Here is a 13,715-nt window from a genome sequence, read left to right as displayed (position 1 = left end):
TACTCCCCTCTTATCTCCTCTTCCCACAATCGTATACAAGATTTATCCCGTGCATCCCCCCTACTCTGGAACTCTCTACCCCAACACATCAGACTCTCGCCTACCGTGGAAACCTTCAAAAAGAACCTGAAGACCCACCTCTTCCGACAAGCCTACAACCTACAGTAACCAACGATCGACCAAACCGCTGCATGACCAGCTCTATACTCACCTACTGTATCCTCACCCATCCCTTGTAGATTGTGAGCCCTCGCTGGCAGGGTCCTCTCTCCTCATGTACTAGTCGTGACTTGTATTGTTTAAGATTATTGTACTTGTTTTTATTATGTATACCCCTCCTCACATGTAAAGCGCTATGGAATAAATGGCGCTATAATAATAAAGAATAATAATAATAAATGTTTTATTTTTTGCATTGAGTACGTGTGTTGGGTCATCATCACACTGTGTGAGGCGACTGTGGGGTCAATCTTAATGTATGGGAAAGCTGAGAGGTTCATCAAACTGTGTTTCAAAGGCATTATATTGTGTGGGGGCTATGGGAGCATAATTCTGTGTATGAGGCTGCTGAGGCCATCTAACTGGAGGGCTGTGGGACATCATACTGTGTAGGGCCATTATACTGTGTCATGGGGGCTGTGTGGGACATCATTCTGTGTGAGGGGCTATGGAAACCATCATATTGTGTGTTGGTGACTGTGGGGCAGTCATACTTTATTTGGGGCACTGTAACGGCACCATACTTTGTTGGGGGCATTGTGGGGGTCCTCCCACTGTGCGTGTGGAGGATACTGTCGGGGTACTATACTTTGTGAGGAAGGCATTTTTGTTGCCCTCATACTCTACAGGGGCCATGAAAAGAATGGGTGAGAACACTAATGAGCTTCGAAAAGAACAAAATTACTTAGCAAGTACCACAATACTTTCTTTAAAAGTAGAGAGCCTCTTCTGTGACAACACCTATGTGCTGTGACCCTCCTTACTCTGCCCAAACAAATTCTTTAGGTGGAGGAGGCCCCCAATTAGGACTTTTGCCTTGCGTCCCCATGATTTCTATGTGTTCCCTTGGATGAAGCCACTGATTTTGGTGGAACATTCAAACGTCTAAAGTGTATGAGGACCTCCAGAATATCCCATTACAAATTATGTAAGGGGAGAGAAGGATCGGGCAGCAGGAATTTCAATGCTCAATCATTTTGTTTTCAGGGGAGATAAGCTGCTGTCAGAGGTAATAGTTTTCTCCTCTCTCCCCATTGATAACAGAAGAACGCTCAACTGAGTGCTCATATGTATGGGGTAGTCTAGAAAGATGAGTGCCTGCTAAATGAACATTTGTCTGTGAGCTGCCTCATATGTACAGCAAGCTTTAGCTCTCCAGTAGATATAAATGCTGGGAGTAGGCTCTAAACTATGCCAGTATTTAGCCATACAGCAGCATACATTGCGTATAGGTTACAAACTACAATGTATACCATGCATTATAGGTTTACGCAGGGGCAGTATATACAGTAAGTATAGTAATGTATCAGCCTAGAAACTGGTCTGTTCATATAGGATCGCCTAGGCTGGTTATAGTTATTTATGACCAGCCAAGGTCTGTATAATTGCATTAATAGGAGAATAAAGAATCAACGGAATAAGGATATGCACACCTAATAAATTAATAAGTATATACAGTATAGCATGCTTGAGTCCTGGCATAATGCCTGTGCCTAGCTAAAGTGTGACGGCACAGCATTTAATCTTAATTTTGCCAAACGTATATTTTCAGTAGGCCTGGAGACATAGAATATTGTCAACGTTTAGGTCATTGTTCATATGAGCCTAAACCTTGACCCTAATTAACAAATAGCCTATGTCTCCTGACCTACTGAAAATATACGTCTAGCATAATTATTATTAAATACTGTGTCGTCACATAAAAGGTCTCAGAATAAATGACAGATCATCTTACCTGATGAGTAGGATGAGAAAACAGGTTGCCAAATACAATCCAATGGTAAATATATATGCTAACTGCATATTATATGGAGCTAGACTGGTATCTTTATTGATGGTACTATTTGTATAATGTCCATAGTACATAACTGTCTTTTCAAAGTAGCCCTAAAAAGAAAAAAAAAGTGATATATTTTCAAGGAGGTTTCCATTTACGAGTGGGCTGATTTAATAGGTTGATCTTTCCCCTTCATGCCTTTTTTATTATTTTTTTTTTTATTTAATTTTTTTTTTGTGGGGGGGGGGGGGGGGGTATTTTTTTAAATGGGCCCAGCATGTAAAAAAAATTTTTTCTCATGTATCAATTACCTGTCATGCTTCTAAAGCACAACCTAGGTCCCCGCTAGTCTTCCTGGCTTCCAGAGCACAACCTAGGTCCCCGCTAGTCTTCCTGGCTTCCAAAGCACAACCTAGGTCCCCGCTAGTCTTCCTGGCTTCCAAAGCACAACCTAGGTCCCCGCTAGTCTTCCTGGCTTCCAAAGCACAACCTAGGTCCCCGCTAGTCTTCCTGGCTTCCAAAGCACAACCTAGGTCCCCGCTAGTCTTCCTGGCTTCCAAAGCACAACCTAGGTCCCCGCTAGTCTTCCTGGCTTCCAAAGCACAGCCTAGGTCCCCGCTAGTCTTCCTGGCTTCCAAAGCACAACCTAGGTCCCCGCTAGTCTTCCTGGCTTCCAAAGCACAGATTATGTCCCTGCTAGTCTTCCTGGCTTCCAAAGCACAGCCTAGGTCCCTGCTAGTCTTCCTGGCTTCCAAAGCACAACCTAGGTCCCCGCTAGTCTTCTTGGCTCCCAAAGCACAACCTAGGTCCCCGCTAGTCTTCCTGGCTTCCAAAGCACAGCCTAGGGCCTCGCTAGTCTTCCTGGCTTCCAAAGCACAACCTAGGTCCCCGCTAGTCTTCCTGGCTTCCAAAGCACAACCTAGGGCCCCACTAGTCTTCCTGGCTTCGAAAGCACAACCTAGGTCCCCGCAAGTCTTCCTGGCTTCCAAAGCACAACCTAGGGCCCCACTAGTCTTCCTGGCTTCCAAAGCACAACCTAGGTCCCCGCTAGTCTTCCTGGCTTCCAAAGCACAACCTAGGGCACCACTAGTCTTCCTGGCTTCCAAAGCACAGCCTAGGTCCATGCTAGTCTTCCTGGCTTCCAAAGCACAGCCTAGGTCCCCGCTAGTCTTCCTGGCTTGTTTTCCATCGGAGATGACTTTTGACCACTGCAGCCTATCAGTGGCCGCGACAGTGACTATTTGGGTTCATATAAAAAAAATAGGGGACAACCCAACAACCTCTGTAAAATAAAGCTAAATTTTACTTCTATGAACCTGTGATCTGTAAATGATTGAAAATCAGCATAAGTTGAAGGTTGACTTGAAAGCAAAATCTCAAACAGCGCCCCCCAACTATCACAGGTCTTTAATAGTATTGGTCTTCTCATATGAGTTAATGGGATCTCTTGAGGCACGCTAGGCTTCAGGGCTGGGGTGCGACTGCAACCTTTGCATCGATAATAGTTAAGCCACTGGCAAAGACAGTAGTAACAGTTGTGAATATGCCACCCATGTTCTAAATATCTACATAGTCCTCCTCATTGGATAAAAGGGTTCTTCTACATACTGTAACTTGTCATCTTGCTGAGAATTAACCTCTTCTCTCCATACTTACCGCTCCTGTTAGAAGCTCTAGACCCGTGAACGATAAGTTGTTGGGTGCCATGTCAACAAACTGAGGAATGGTTATAAAACTGAAGTTCACCACAAATGAGAAGATGTTGAACATCAGCAGCCACTTGATGAAATTGAAGTAAGAAAGTATACTTGTCCCGAATGTTCCTCCTATGGATTTCAGGGTGCCTTGCCAAAGCTGGAGTGCCTCAAATACCTCTGACGTCACCTGCTTGGATCTCCGTAATGACTGGTGAGGAAGACAAACGTGGATGAAAACAACACAATTCTACAAGCAATATTCATTCCTCAACCACCACTTCAATATGATTTTAATTAATCTCATTTAAAGAACTAAAGGCTTGCTCCCAATAAATCAAGTTACCCCCTTTACTCTGGGCATAGGGGTTAACTGCTGGGGGGGGGGGCGGCAATCCTGAGATTGATGCTCTGGAACCCCAAAAATGGGGCTTTGCAACACTAACGGGAGCTGAGGTGTGCATGCTCGACCTCCTTTCCATTCATTGTCTATGGGAGTGTTGGAATAAGCCAAGCAGTTTGCAATGCAATCCAAGGGGCTGTGCATTGCTGTCCAGAGATGAGATGCACATGCTCGACCTCCATTCCATTAATTGTCTATAGGACTGCTCGAGAAAGATAAGAATTTTGGAATATATCCATAGGGATTTATTATTAGACAGGGGCCAAAAGAGTATTTTTTGCTTTTAACCTTTTATAAAACAATACAACAAAAAAAAGGTATGAAATAATTCAATAATAAAAAAAATAAATATACGATATATATTGTTATAACATGGAAACCTGTGGCATGCTCCACAGAATAGCATCCTTCACAGGCATCTGTTTACTAGTTATGTCATAAGCATCTAAATCTCATCAGCTTTTTATGATACATTATATGAATAGGTCCAAATGTCCAAAGACATACTGATAGGGAATATAGATTGCGAACCCCAATGGGGACTGTGATGATAATTTCTGTACAGAGCTGTGGAATATGATGATGCTGCAAATAAGTAAAATAAATAAAATAATTACATAATTCCATTATAGCCTATGAGTGGTAGACATACAAACATATGCCAGGGGATACTTTTACCCATAGGCTATAATGGCATCAGTGGATAGGGCATGATAAAGTTTACAATGCCACCATAAGACTAGCATGGTATCTGCTTATGAGTGCCTACATAAGACTAGGATGGCATCTGTTTATGGTTGCCTCCATAAGGCTAGCATGGCATCTGTTTTTAGGTGCCTCCATAAGGCTAGCATGGCATATGTTTATGGTTGCCTCCATAAGGCTAGCATGGCATCTGTTTATGGGTGCCTCCATAAAACTAGCATGACATCTGTTTATGGGTGCCTCCATAAGACTAGGATGGCATCTGTTTATGGGTGCCTCCATAAGACTAGCATGGCATATGTTTATGGGTGCCTCCATAAGACTAGCATGGCATCTGTTTATGGGTGCCTCCATAAGACTAGCATGGCATCTGTTTACAGGTGCCTCCATAAGACTAGCACGGTATCTGTTTATGGGTGCCTCCATAAGACTAGCATGGCATCTGTCTATGGGTGTCTCCATAAGACTAGCATGACATCTGTTTATGGGTGCCTCCATAAGGCTAGCATGGCATCTGTTTATGGGTGCCTCCATAAGACTAGCATGGCATATGTTTATGGGTGCCTCCATAAGACTAGCATGACATCTGTTTATGGGTGCCTACATAAGACTAGGATGGCATCTGTTTATGGGTGCCTACATAAGACTGGCATGGCATCTGTCTATGGGTGTCTCCATAAGACTAGCATGACATCTGTTTATGGGTACCTACATAAGACTAGCATGACATATGTTTATGGGTGCCTCCATAAGACTAGCATGACATCTGTTTATGGGTGCCTACATAAGACTAGGATGGCATATGTTTATGGGTGCCTCCATAAGACTAGCATGGCATCTGCTTATGAGTGCCTACATAAGACTAGGATGGCATCTGTTTATGGGTGCCTACATAAGACTAGCATGGCATCTGTCTATGGGTGTCTCCATAAGACTAGCATGACATCTGTTTATGGGTGCCTCCATAAGGCTAGCATGGCATCTGTTTATGGGTGCCTCCATAAGACTAGCTTGACATCGGTTTATGGGTGCCTCCATAAGACTAGTATGGCATCTGCTTATGAGTGCCTACATAAGACTAGGATGGCATCTGTTTATGGGTGCCTCCATAAGACTAGCATGGCATATGTTTATGGGTGCCTCCATAAGACTAGCATGGCATACGTTTATGGGTGCCTCCATAAGACTAGCATGGCATCTGTTTACAGGTGCCTCCATAAGACTAGCACGGTATCGGTTTATGGGTGGCTCCATAAGACTAGCATGGCATCTGTCTATGGGTGTCTCCATAAGACTAGCATGACATCTGTTTATGGGTGCCTCCATAAGGCTAGCATGGCAACTGTTTACGGGTGCCTCCATAAGGCTAGCATGGCATCTGTTTATGGGTGCCTCCATAAGACTAGCACGGTATCTGTTTATGGGTGCCTCCATAAGACTAGTATGGTATCTGTTTATGGGTGCCTCCATAAGGCTAGCATGGCATCTGTTTATGGGTGCCTCCATAAGACTAGCATGGCATCTGTTTATGGGTGCCTCCATAAGACTAGCATGGCATATGTTTATGGGTGCCTACATAAGACTAGGATGGCATCTGTTTATGGGTGCCTACATAAGACTGGCATGGCATCTGTTTATGGGTGCCTCCATAAGACTAGCATGACATCTGTTTATGGGTGCCTACATAAGACTAGCATGACATATGTTTATGGGTGCCTCCATAAGACTAGCATGACATCTGTTTATGGGTGCCTACATAAGACTAGGATGGCATAAGTTTATGGGTGCCTCGATAAGACTAGCATGGCATCTGCTTATGAGTGTCTACATAAGACTAGGATGGCATCTGTTTATGGGTGCCTACATAAGACTAGCATGGCATCTGTCTATGGGTGTCTCCATAAGACTAGCATGACATATGTTTATGGGTGCCTCCATAAGGCTAGCATGGCATCTGTTTATGGGTGCCTCCATAAGACTAGCATGACATCAGTTTATGGGTGCCTCCATAAGACTAGTATGGCATCTGCTTATGAGTGCCTACATAAGACTAGGATGGCATCTGTTTATGGGTGCCTCCATAAGACTAGCATGGCATATGTTTATGGGTGCCTCCATAAGACTAGCATGGCATATGTTTATGGGTGCATCCATAAGACTAGCATGGCGTCTGTTTATGGGTGCCTCCATAAGACTAGCACGGTATCTGTTTATGGGTGCCTCCATAAGACTAGCATGGCATCTGTCTATGGGTGTCTCCATAAGACTAGCATGACATCTGTTTATGGGTGCCTCCATAAGGCTAGCATGGCAACTGTTTACGGGTGCCTCCATAAGGCTAGCATGGCATCTGTTTATGGGTGTCTCCATAAGACTAGCATGGCATCTGTTTATGGGTGCCTCCATAAGGCTAGTATGGTATCTGTTTATGGGAGGGATGTCTCTGTTAGGCACAGTCAAAAGGAAAACAAAAACATAATAAAGACACATCCTAATGGTCATTAATATGTACTTGCACCTACAGGTCTGACTTTTCCCTTTATAAAGCATGAATCATTGTAGTATACTAATTGTAGTACCATAATAGTTGTATAATGCTACATCTCATGTTACTTGATGATGGTAGAAAACACCATGGCGAGCCACCAAATACATATCACAATGTAAAAACATAACTAAGAAGCAGAAGATGTCAAGAAGTTCTTCGCCATGACTGTGAAAATCTCATATACTCGTCACTTAGGTAGGACCCTCGTCTCATGTATATACGAGGACCAACGCTGCTTGTCTATGTCCTGAATAGCATCACTACATAATGACATGTATTACAGGGTATGGCCAATATTAGACCAACTTCTTTAAAAGTCCTTTCAAGTGTATGTACGTAAGATGTAGGGGACAGATGAAAGGTAGTATGACCACTGACCCCTTTGATAATTACATGATTAATTTTCTGCACATATACAAATATTCCACCTACTAATTTAATACTTTGGAGACATCCGATGCAGCAGTTTGTCTGCGAGACATTTTTTAAAGATTTCTGCTTCAGCTTGACAACCTTGTACCTGTGGAGAGTCATAATAGTTCAAATCATTACTTTATCATAAGAAATGGCTTAAGTAAAAAGGTAAAAAAAAATAGAAAAACATATTTAAATGGTCACTATCGACTTTCAGTCAACTGTTAGACAATGTAATAAATTCAAAATCTGCAAATCACTTTATTTAAAAAAAAAATCACTCCAAAGTGCTGGCCTCTAGGTCCCTGTCTTCTAACTTGCTGTCTACTGCCTGTTTTCAAGGGTAATCTGTCCATCGCAGCAGAGAAGCCGAGATGGAAGTGGAGGCATGGGCATAAGAGAAAGGAGGGCTTTCTTGAGGACAGGTCAATTCCTGTACACATTAAACTAGTATGCACACACAAAGGAAGATATAAAGTGGTTTTCTCAAGGTATTAAATTACTTTAATTAGTTAGTATGAACATAAGCAAGTTTGCAATTGACTTGCTTTTTCTATCTACTGTCAATCTCCTGCTGTGAGAGCTTATATCTTTCATAGTTTACAGCTGGTTTCCATGGAGCTTGACCACTAGTCGCTGCCCAGACACTTTCCAAGTATGTGCAGTAGTTACATTACAGGAGAAAGTTAACTCCTAATATCTCAGCCACCTCTATCCAGCCAGTTGATGTCTATACAGCAGTTAGCTGCTCACCTCTACCCCCTCCCTCTCCGCTCCTGAAAAGTCGCTGTTATAAATCTTGCAAAATCACCAGTCCTCACCATCGGAAGATTTCAAAGCAGGTCTTGTAATCATGGCTCTCACTGTCCTGAGGTGCCTGTTTGTTTGAATGGCCTGTTGTCACTATTTGTAAATATAGTGATAACTGTGTAGACTCAAGAGCAAAGCACAGACAGCTGAATGTGTTACAGCAGACCGTGTGCTGAGCTATTAATTCTACAGCTCTGCTACTCACTAGATCTGTCACTCAAAGAGGAGAAAACCTGTCAGAAACCTGGAAGTGAGGAGACTGCATAGCTCTGCGCTGCTCAAGAGGTAACTTGAGAATCCCCCCATTAACTTGCTATGAGGATGATGGCAAGAAGACCTTGCTTTCCTACAGGTTTTGTTCAACAGGACAGAGAGTTTCTGCAAAGAGGTTATCTTTTGGAGCATCACAGATGTGGATGCATCTCTTCATGGAAGTATTTGGATGCTTAAAGGGGTATTTCTGCTCATTTCCATGTCAGGACCTGTGATAGACCAGTGACATGTCATATATTGATACCGGTCAGGTCGCATGAGCAAGCAGCAGATATTGCGCCCCTGTCCTATTCATTAGAGTAGGATATTTGTGCGATACCTGCCAGGTGAGCATGTGACCTGGCAGGTATCAGCAGATGCAATGCTACTAGCCCCACTTATCTCCCAAAGTAAGAAATACTGGAAAATTAGTGCTGACCATGGGGATTCCAGAATTGGAGCTCTCACTTATTAGTTTGTCTCATCTACACTGCTTAGTTAAGAGTAGAGTAAAATCGGAATATGAAGACAATTTAAAGGGTTATTCTGATCTCTAGAAGTCGGCAGTTATCCACAGGAGTGAGGAAATCTGACCTGGTGCCAGGGTTGGGAACCACTGACCTAAAATCATGCAAAATACTTGGGAGAACTCCAGTTATTTTGTGATGTGGGTATTACAGGCTCCACTACGCTATATCATTTATTTTTAATCTAGAAAAGAATACTATGGATCATATATAACTTACGGTGTTCATGTTATTACTTATATTCATTTCCTACCTAAACTCGCGTTTCTCATTGAGACAAACTGGAATCTTCCGGACTTCCTTGGCTACGTCAGCATCAGACATTTCCGCTAGCTTTTGTATCAACTTTTCATTTTCTGATTAAGTTGTGAAGCAAAAAAAAAAGAAATGAATGTAAAAAAAAGGGAAAACAATGCAAATTATGGACTCAAATACATTTTTTTGCAAGATGCATAACGATGAGATGGTAATAATATTTCCCTATACATCTTTTAGGCTGTATTCACACTGGTGAGGTTAATAACAGAAGGCATGACACGGAGCGAATCCAATGAGCGAATCTTTTCAAATAAGAATTGCAAAGCTTTGCTTAATTGTGACGAATCTACATTGGATTGACGTGTGTAACACTCTGAGGTCCCCTAGGACTGAATTCAGCCCATTTCATGCTCTTTAATGTAAACAGTATTAGTAATGTCAAAGTGAGCTCAACATACAGTATAAGGCTATGGGTAAACACATAACTGTTCTTCACTGATGTGCTGGTATAAACTATCTGCATAGTTTGTTGAGTGTTATCAGGTTTATTCTCCCAATCTCTTTTGCTAAGATGTGATGTCATCTCACTATTCAGATTCAGCACTAAATGACTGCTGCATTCCCTGCCTCTGCTTTTATATAGGATAATATTGACTGATTGGCTGGCTATGCCATGTGATCTGACAGCTGGAAGGCATTATGGGGAAACCCGCACAGCCGCAACAGAGGTCATGTGATCCTTCTCAGGCTAATGCAATCTTCTACAATATGTAAAATGACAGCCATATTAGGCAGTTAGCTCAACTGTCAAGCGAACTGGATAGTGTTCCGCAAATTGCTATAGACACATTCAGACGTCCATTCTTTTCTTGTATGGGAAAATACAGACTAATTATCTTGATCAGACTTTGATCAGAGTTTGATTAATGTGGCAGTGCCAGGCAGCAGCTGCCAAGGCAAACAGGATCATGGGGTGCATTAAAAGAGGTCTGGATACACATGATGAGAGCATTATACTGCCTCTGTACAAATCCCTAGTTAGACCGCACATGGAGTACTGTGTCCAGTTTTGGGCACCGGTGCTCAGGAAGGATATAATGGAACTAGAGAGAGTACAAAGGAGGGCAACAAAATTAATAAAGGGGATGGGAGAACTACAATATCCAGATAGATTAGCGAAATTAGGATTATTTAGTCTAGAAAAAAGATGACAGAGGGGCGATCTAATAACCATGTATAAGTATATAAGGGGACAATACAAATATCTCGCTGAGGATCTGTTTATACCAAGGAAGGTGACGGGCACAAGGGGGCATTCTTTGCGTCTGGGGGAGAGAAGGTTTCTCCACCAACATAGAAGAGGATTCTTTACTGTTAGGGCGGTGAGAATCTGGAATTGCTTGCCTGAGGAGGTGGTGATGGCGAACTCAGTCGAGGGGTTCAAGAGAGGCCTGGATGTCTTCCTGGAGCAGAACAATATTGTATCATACAATTATTAGGTTCTGTAGAAGGACGTAGATCTGGGGATTTATTATGATGGAATATAGGCTGAACTGGATGGACAAATGTCTTTTTTCGGCCTTACTAACTACAGGTCCTTCTCAAAAAATTAGCATATAGTGTTAAATTTCATTATTTACCATAATGTAATGATTACAATTAATCTTTCATATATTATAGATTCATTATCCACCAACTGAAATTTGTCAGGTCTTTTATTGTTTTAATACTGATGATTTTGGCATACAACTCCTGATAACCCAAAAAACCTGTCTCAATAAATTAGCATATCAAGAAAAGGTTCTCTAAATGACCTATTACCATAATCTTCTGAATCAACTAATTAACTCTAAACACATGCAAAAGATACCTGAGGCTTTTATAAACTCCCTGCCTGGTTCATTACTCAAAACCCCCATCATGGGTAAGACTAGTAACATAGTAACATAGTAACATAGTTAGTAAGGCCGAAAAAAAGACATTTGTCCATCCAGTTCAGCCTATATTCCATCATAATAAATACCCAGATCTACGTCCTTCTACAGAACCTAATAATTGTATGATACAATATTGTTCTGCTCCAGGAAGACATCCAGGCCTCTCTTGAACCCCTCGACTGAGTTCGCCATCACCACCTCCTCAGGCAAGCAATTCCAGATTCTCACTGCCCTAACAGTAAAGAATCCTCTTCTATGTTGGTGGAAAAACCTTCTCTCCTCCAGACGCAAAGAATGCCCCCTTGTGCCCGTCACCTTCCTTGGTATAAACAGATCCTCAGCGAGATATTTGTATTGTCCCCTTATATACTTATACATGGTTATTAGATCGCCCCTCAGTCGTCTTTTTTCTAGACTAAATAATCCTAATTTCGCTAATCTATCTGGGTATTGTAGTTCTCCCATCCCCTTTATTAATTTTGTTGCCCTCCTTTGTACTCTCTCTAGTTCCATTATATCCTTCCTGAGCACCGGTGCCCAAAACTGGACACAGTACTCCATGTGCGGTCTAACTAGGGATTTGTACAGAGGCAGTATAATGCTCTCATCATGTGTATCCAGACCTCTTTTAATGCACCCCATGATCCTGTTTGCCTTGGCAGCTGCTGCCTGGCACTGGCTGCTCCAGGTAAGTTTATCATTAACTAGGATCCCCAAGTCCTTCTCCCTGTCAGATTTACCCAGTGGTTTCCCGTTCAGTGTGTAATGGTGATATTGATTCCCTCTTCCCATGTGTATAACCTTACATTTATCATTGTTAAACCTCATCTGCCACCTTTCAGCCCAAGTTTCCAACTTATCCAGATCCATCTGTAGCAGAATACTATCTTCTCTTGTATTAACTGCTTTACATAGTTTTGTATCATCTGCAAATATCGATATTTTACTGTGTAAACCTTCTACCAGATCATTAATGAATATGTTGAAGAGAACAGGTCCCAATACTGACCCCTGCGGTACCCCACTGGTCACAGCGACCCAGTTAGAGACTATACCATTTATAACCACCCTCTGCTTTCTATCACTAAGCCAGTTACTAACCCATTTACACACATTTTCCCCCAGACCAAGCATTCTCATTTTGTGTACCAACCTCTTGTGCGGCACGGTATCAAACGCTTTGGAAAAATCGAGATATACCACGTCCAATGACTCACCGTGGTCCAGTCTATAGCTTACCTCTTCATAAAAACTGATTAGATTGGTTTGACAGGAGCGATTTCTCATAAACCCATGCTGATATGGAGTTAAACAGTTATTCTCATTGAGATAATCCAGAATAACATCCCTCAGAAACCCTTCAAATATTTTACCAACAATAGAGGTTAGACTTACTGGCCTATAATTTCCAGGTTCACTTTTAGAGCCCTTTTTGAATATTGGCACCACATTTGCTATGCGCCAGTCCTGCGGAACAGACCCTGTCGCTATAGAGTCACTAAAAATAAGAAATAATGGTTTATCTATTACATTACTTAGTTCTCTTAGTACTTGTGGGTGTATGCCATCCGGACCCGGAGATTTATCTATTTTAATCTTATTTAGCCGGTTTCGCACCTCTTCTTGGGTTAGATTGGTGACCCTTAATATAGGGTTTTCATTGTTTCTTGGGATTTCACCTAGCATTTCATTTTCCACCGTGAATACCGTGGAGAAGAAGGTGTTTAATATGTTAGCTTTTTCCTCGTCATCTACAACCATTCTTTCCTCACTATTTTTTAAGGGGCCTACATTTTCAGTTTTTATTCTTTTACTATTGATATAGTTGAAGAACAGTTTGGGATTAGTTTTACTCTCCTTAGCAATGTGCTTCTCTGTTTCCTTTTTGGCAGCTTTAATTAGTTTTTTAGATAAAGTATTTTTCTCCCTATAGTTTTTTAGAGCTTCAATGGTGCCATCCTGCTTTAGTAGTGCAAATGCTTTCTTTTTACTGTTAATTGCCTGTCTTACTTCTTTGTTTAGCCACATTGGGTTTTTCCTATTTCTAGTCCTTTTATTCCCACAAGGTATAAACCGCTTACACTGCCTATTTAGGATGTTCTTAAACATTTCCCATTTATTATCTGTATTCTCATTTCTGAGGATATTGTCCCAGTCTACCAGATTAAGGG

The 13,715-nt window shown here is 41.9% G+C and overlaps 1 protein-coding gene across 1 annotated transcript in view; it reads right to left on the bottom strand.

Annotated features, from left to right (window-relative positions):
- The window catches only part of TMC5 (transmembrane channel like 5), a 95,753-nt gene that overhangs the window by 29,180 nt on the left and 52,858 nt on the right, over window positions 1-13,715 (bottom strand). The window contains exons 6-9 of the mRNA XM_069734133.1: window positions 9,603-9,705; window positions 7,779-7,866; window positions 3,653-3,901; window positions 1,955-2,106 (exon numbers count right to left, since the gene is read on the bottom strand). Coding sequence (XP_069590234.1) covers window positions 1,955-2,106; window positions 3,653-3,901; window positions 7,779-7,866; window positions 9,603-9,705 — 592 coding nt within the window. The remainder of the gene's footprint in view (window positions 1-1,954; window positions 2,107-3,652; window positions 3,902-7,778; window positions 7,867-9,602; window positions 9,706-13,715) is intronic.

This window comes from Ranitomeya imitator, chromosome 7 (genome assembly GCF_032444005.1).
Source record: "Ranitomeya imitator isolate aRanImi1 chromosome 7, aRanImi1.pri, whole genome shotgun sequence".
Taxonomy (NCBI): domain Eukaryota; kingdom Metazoa; phylum Chordata; class Amphibia; order Anura; family Dendrobatidae; genus Ranitomeya; species Ranitomeya imitator.
The sequence above is the reverse complement of the archived record's forward strand: the minus strand, read 5'-3'. Positions and strand labels throughout refer to the sequence as shown.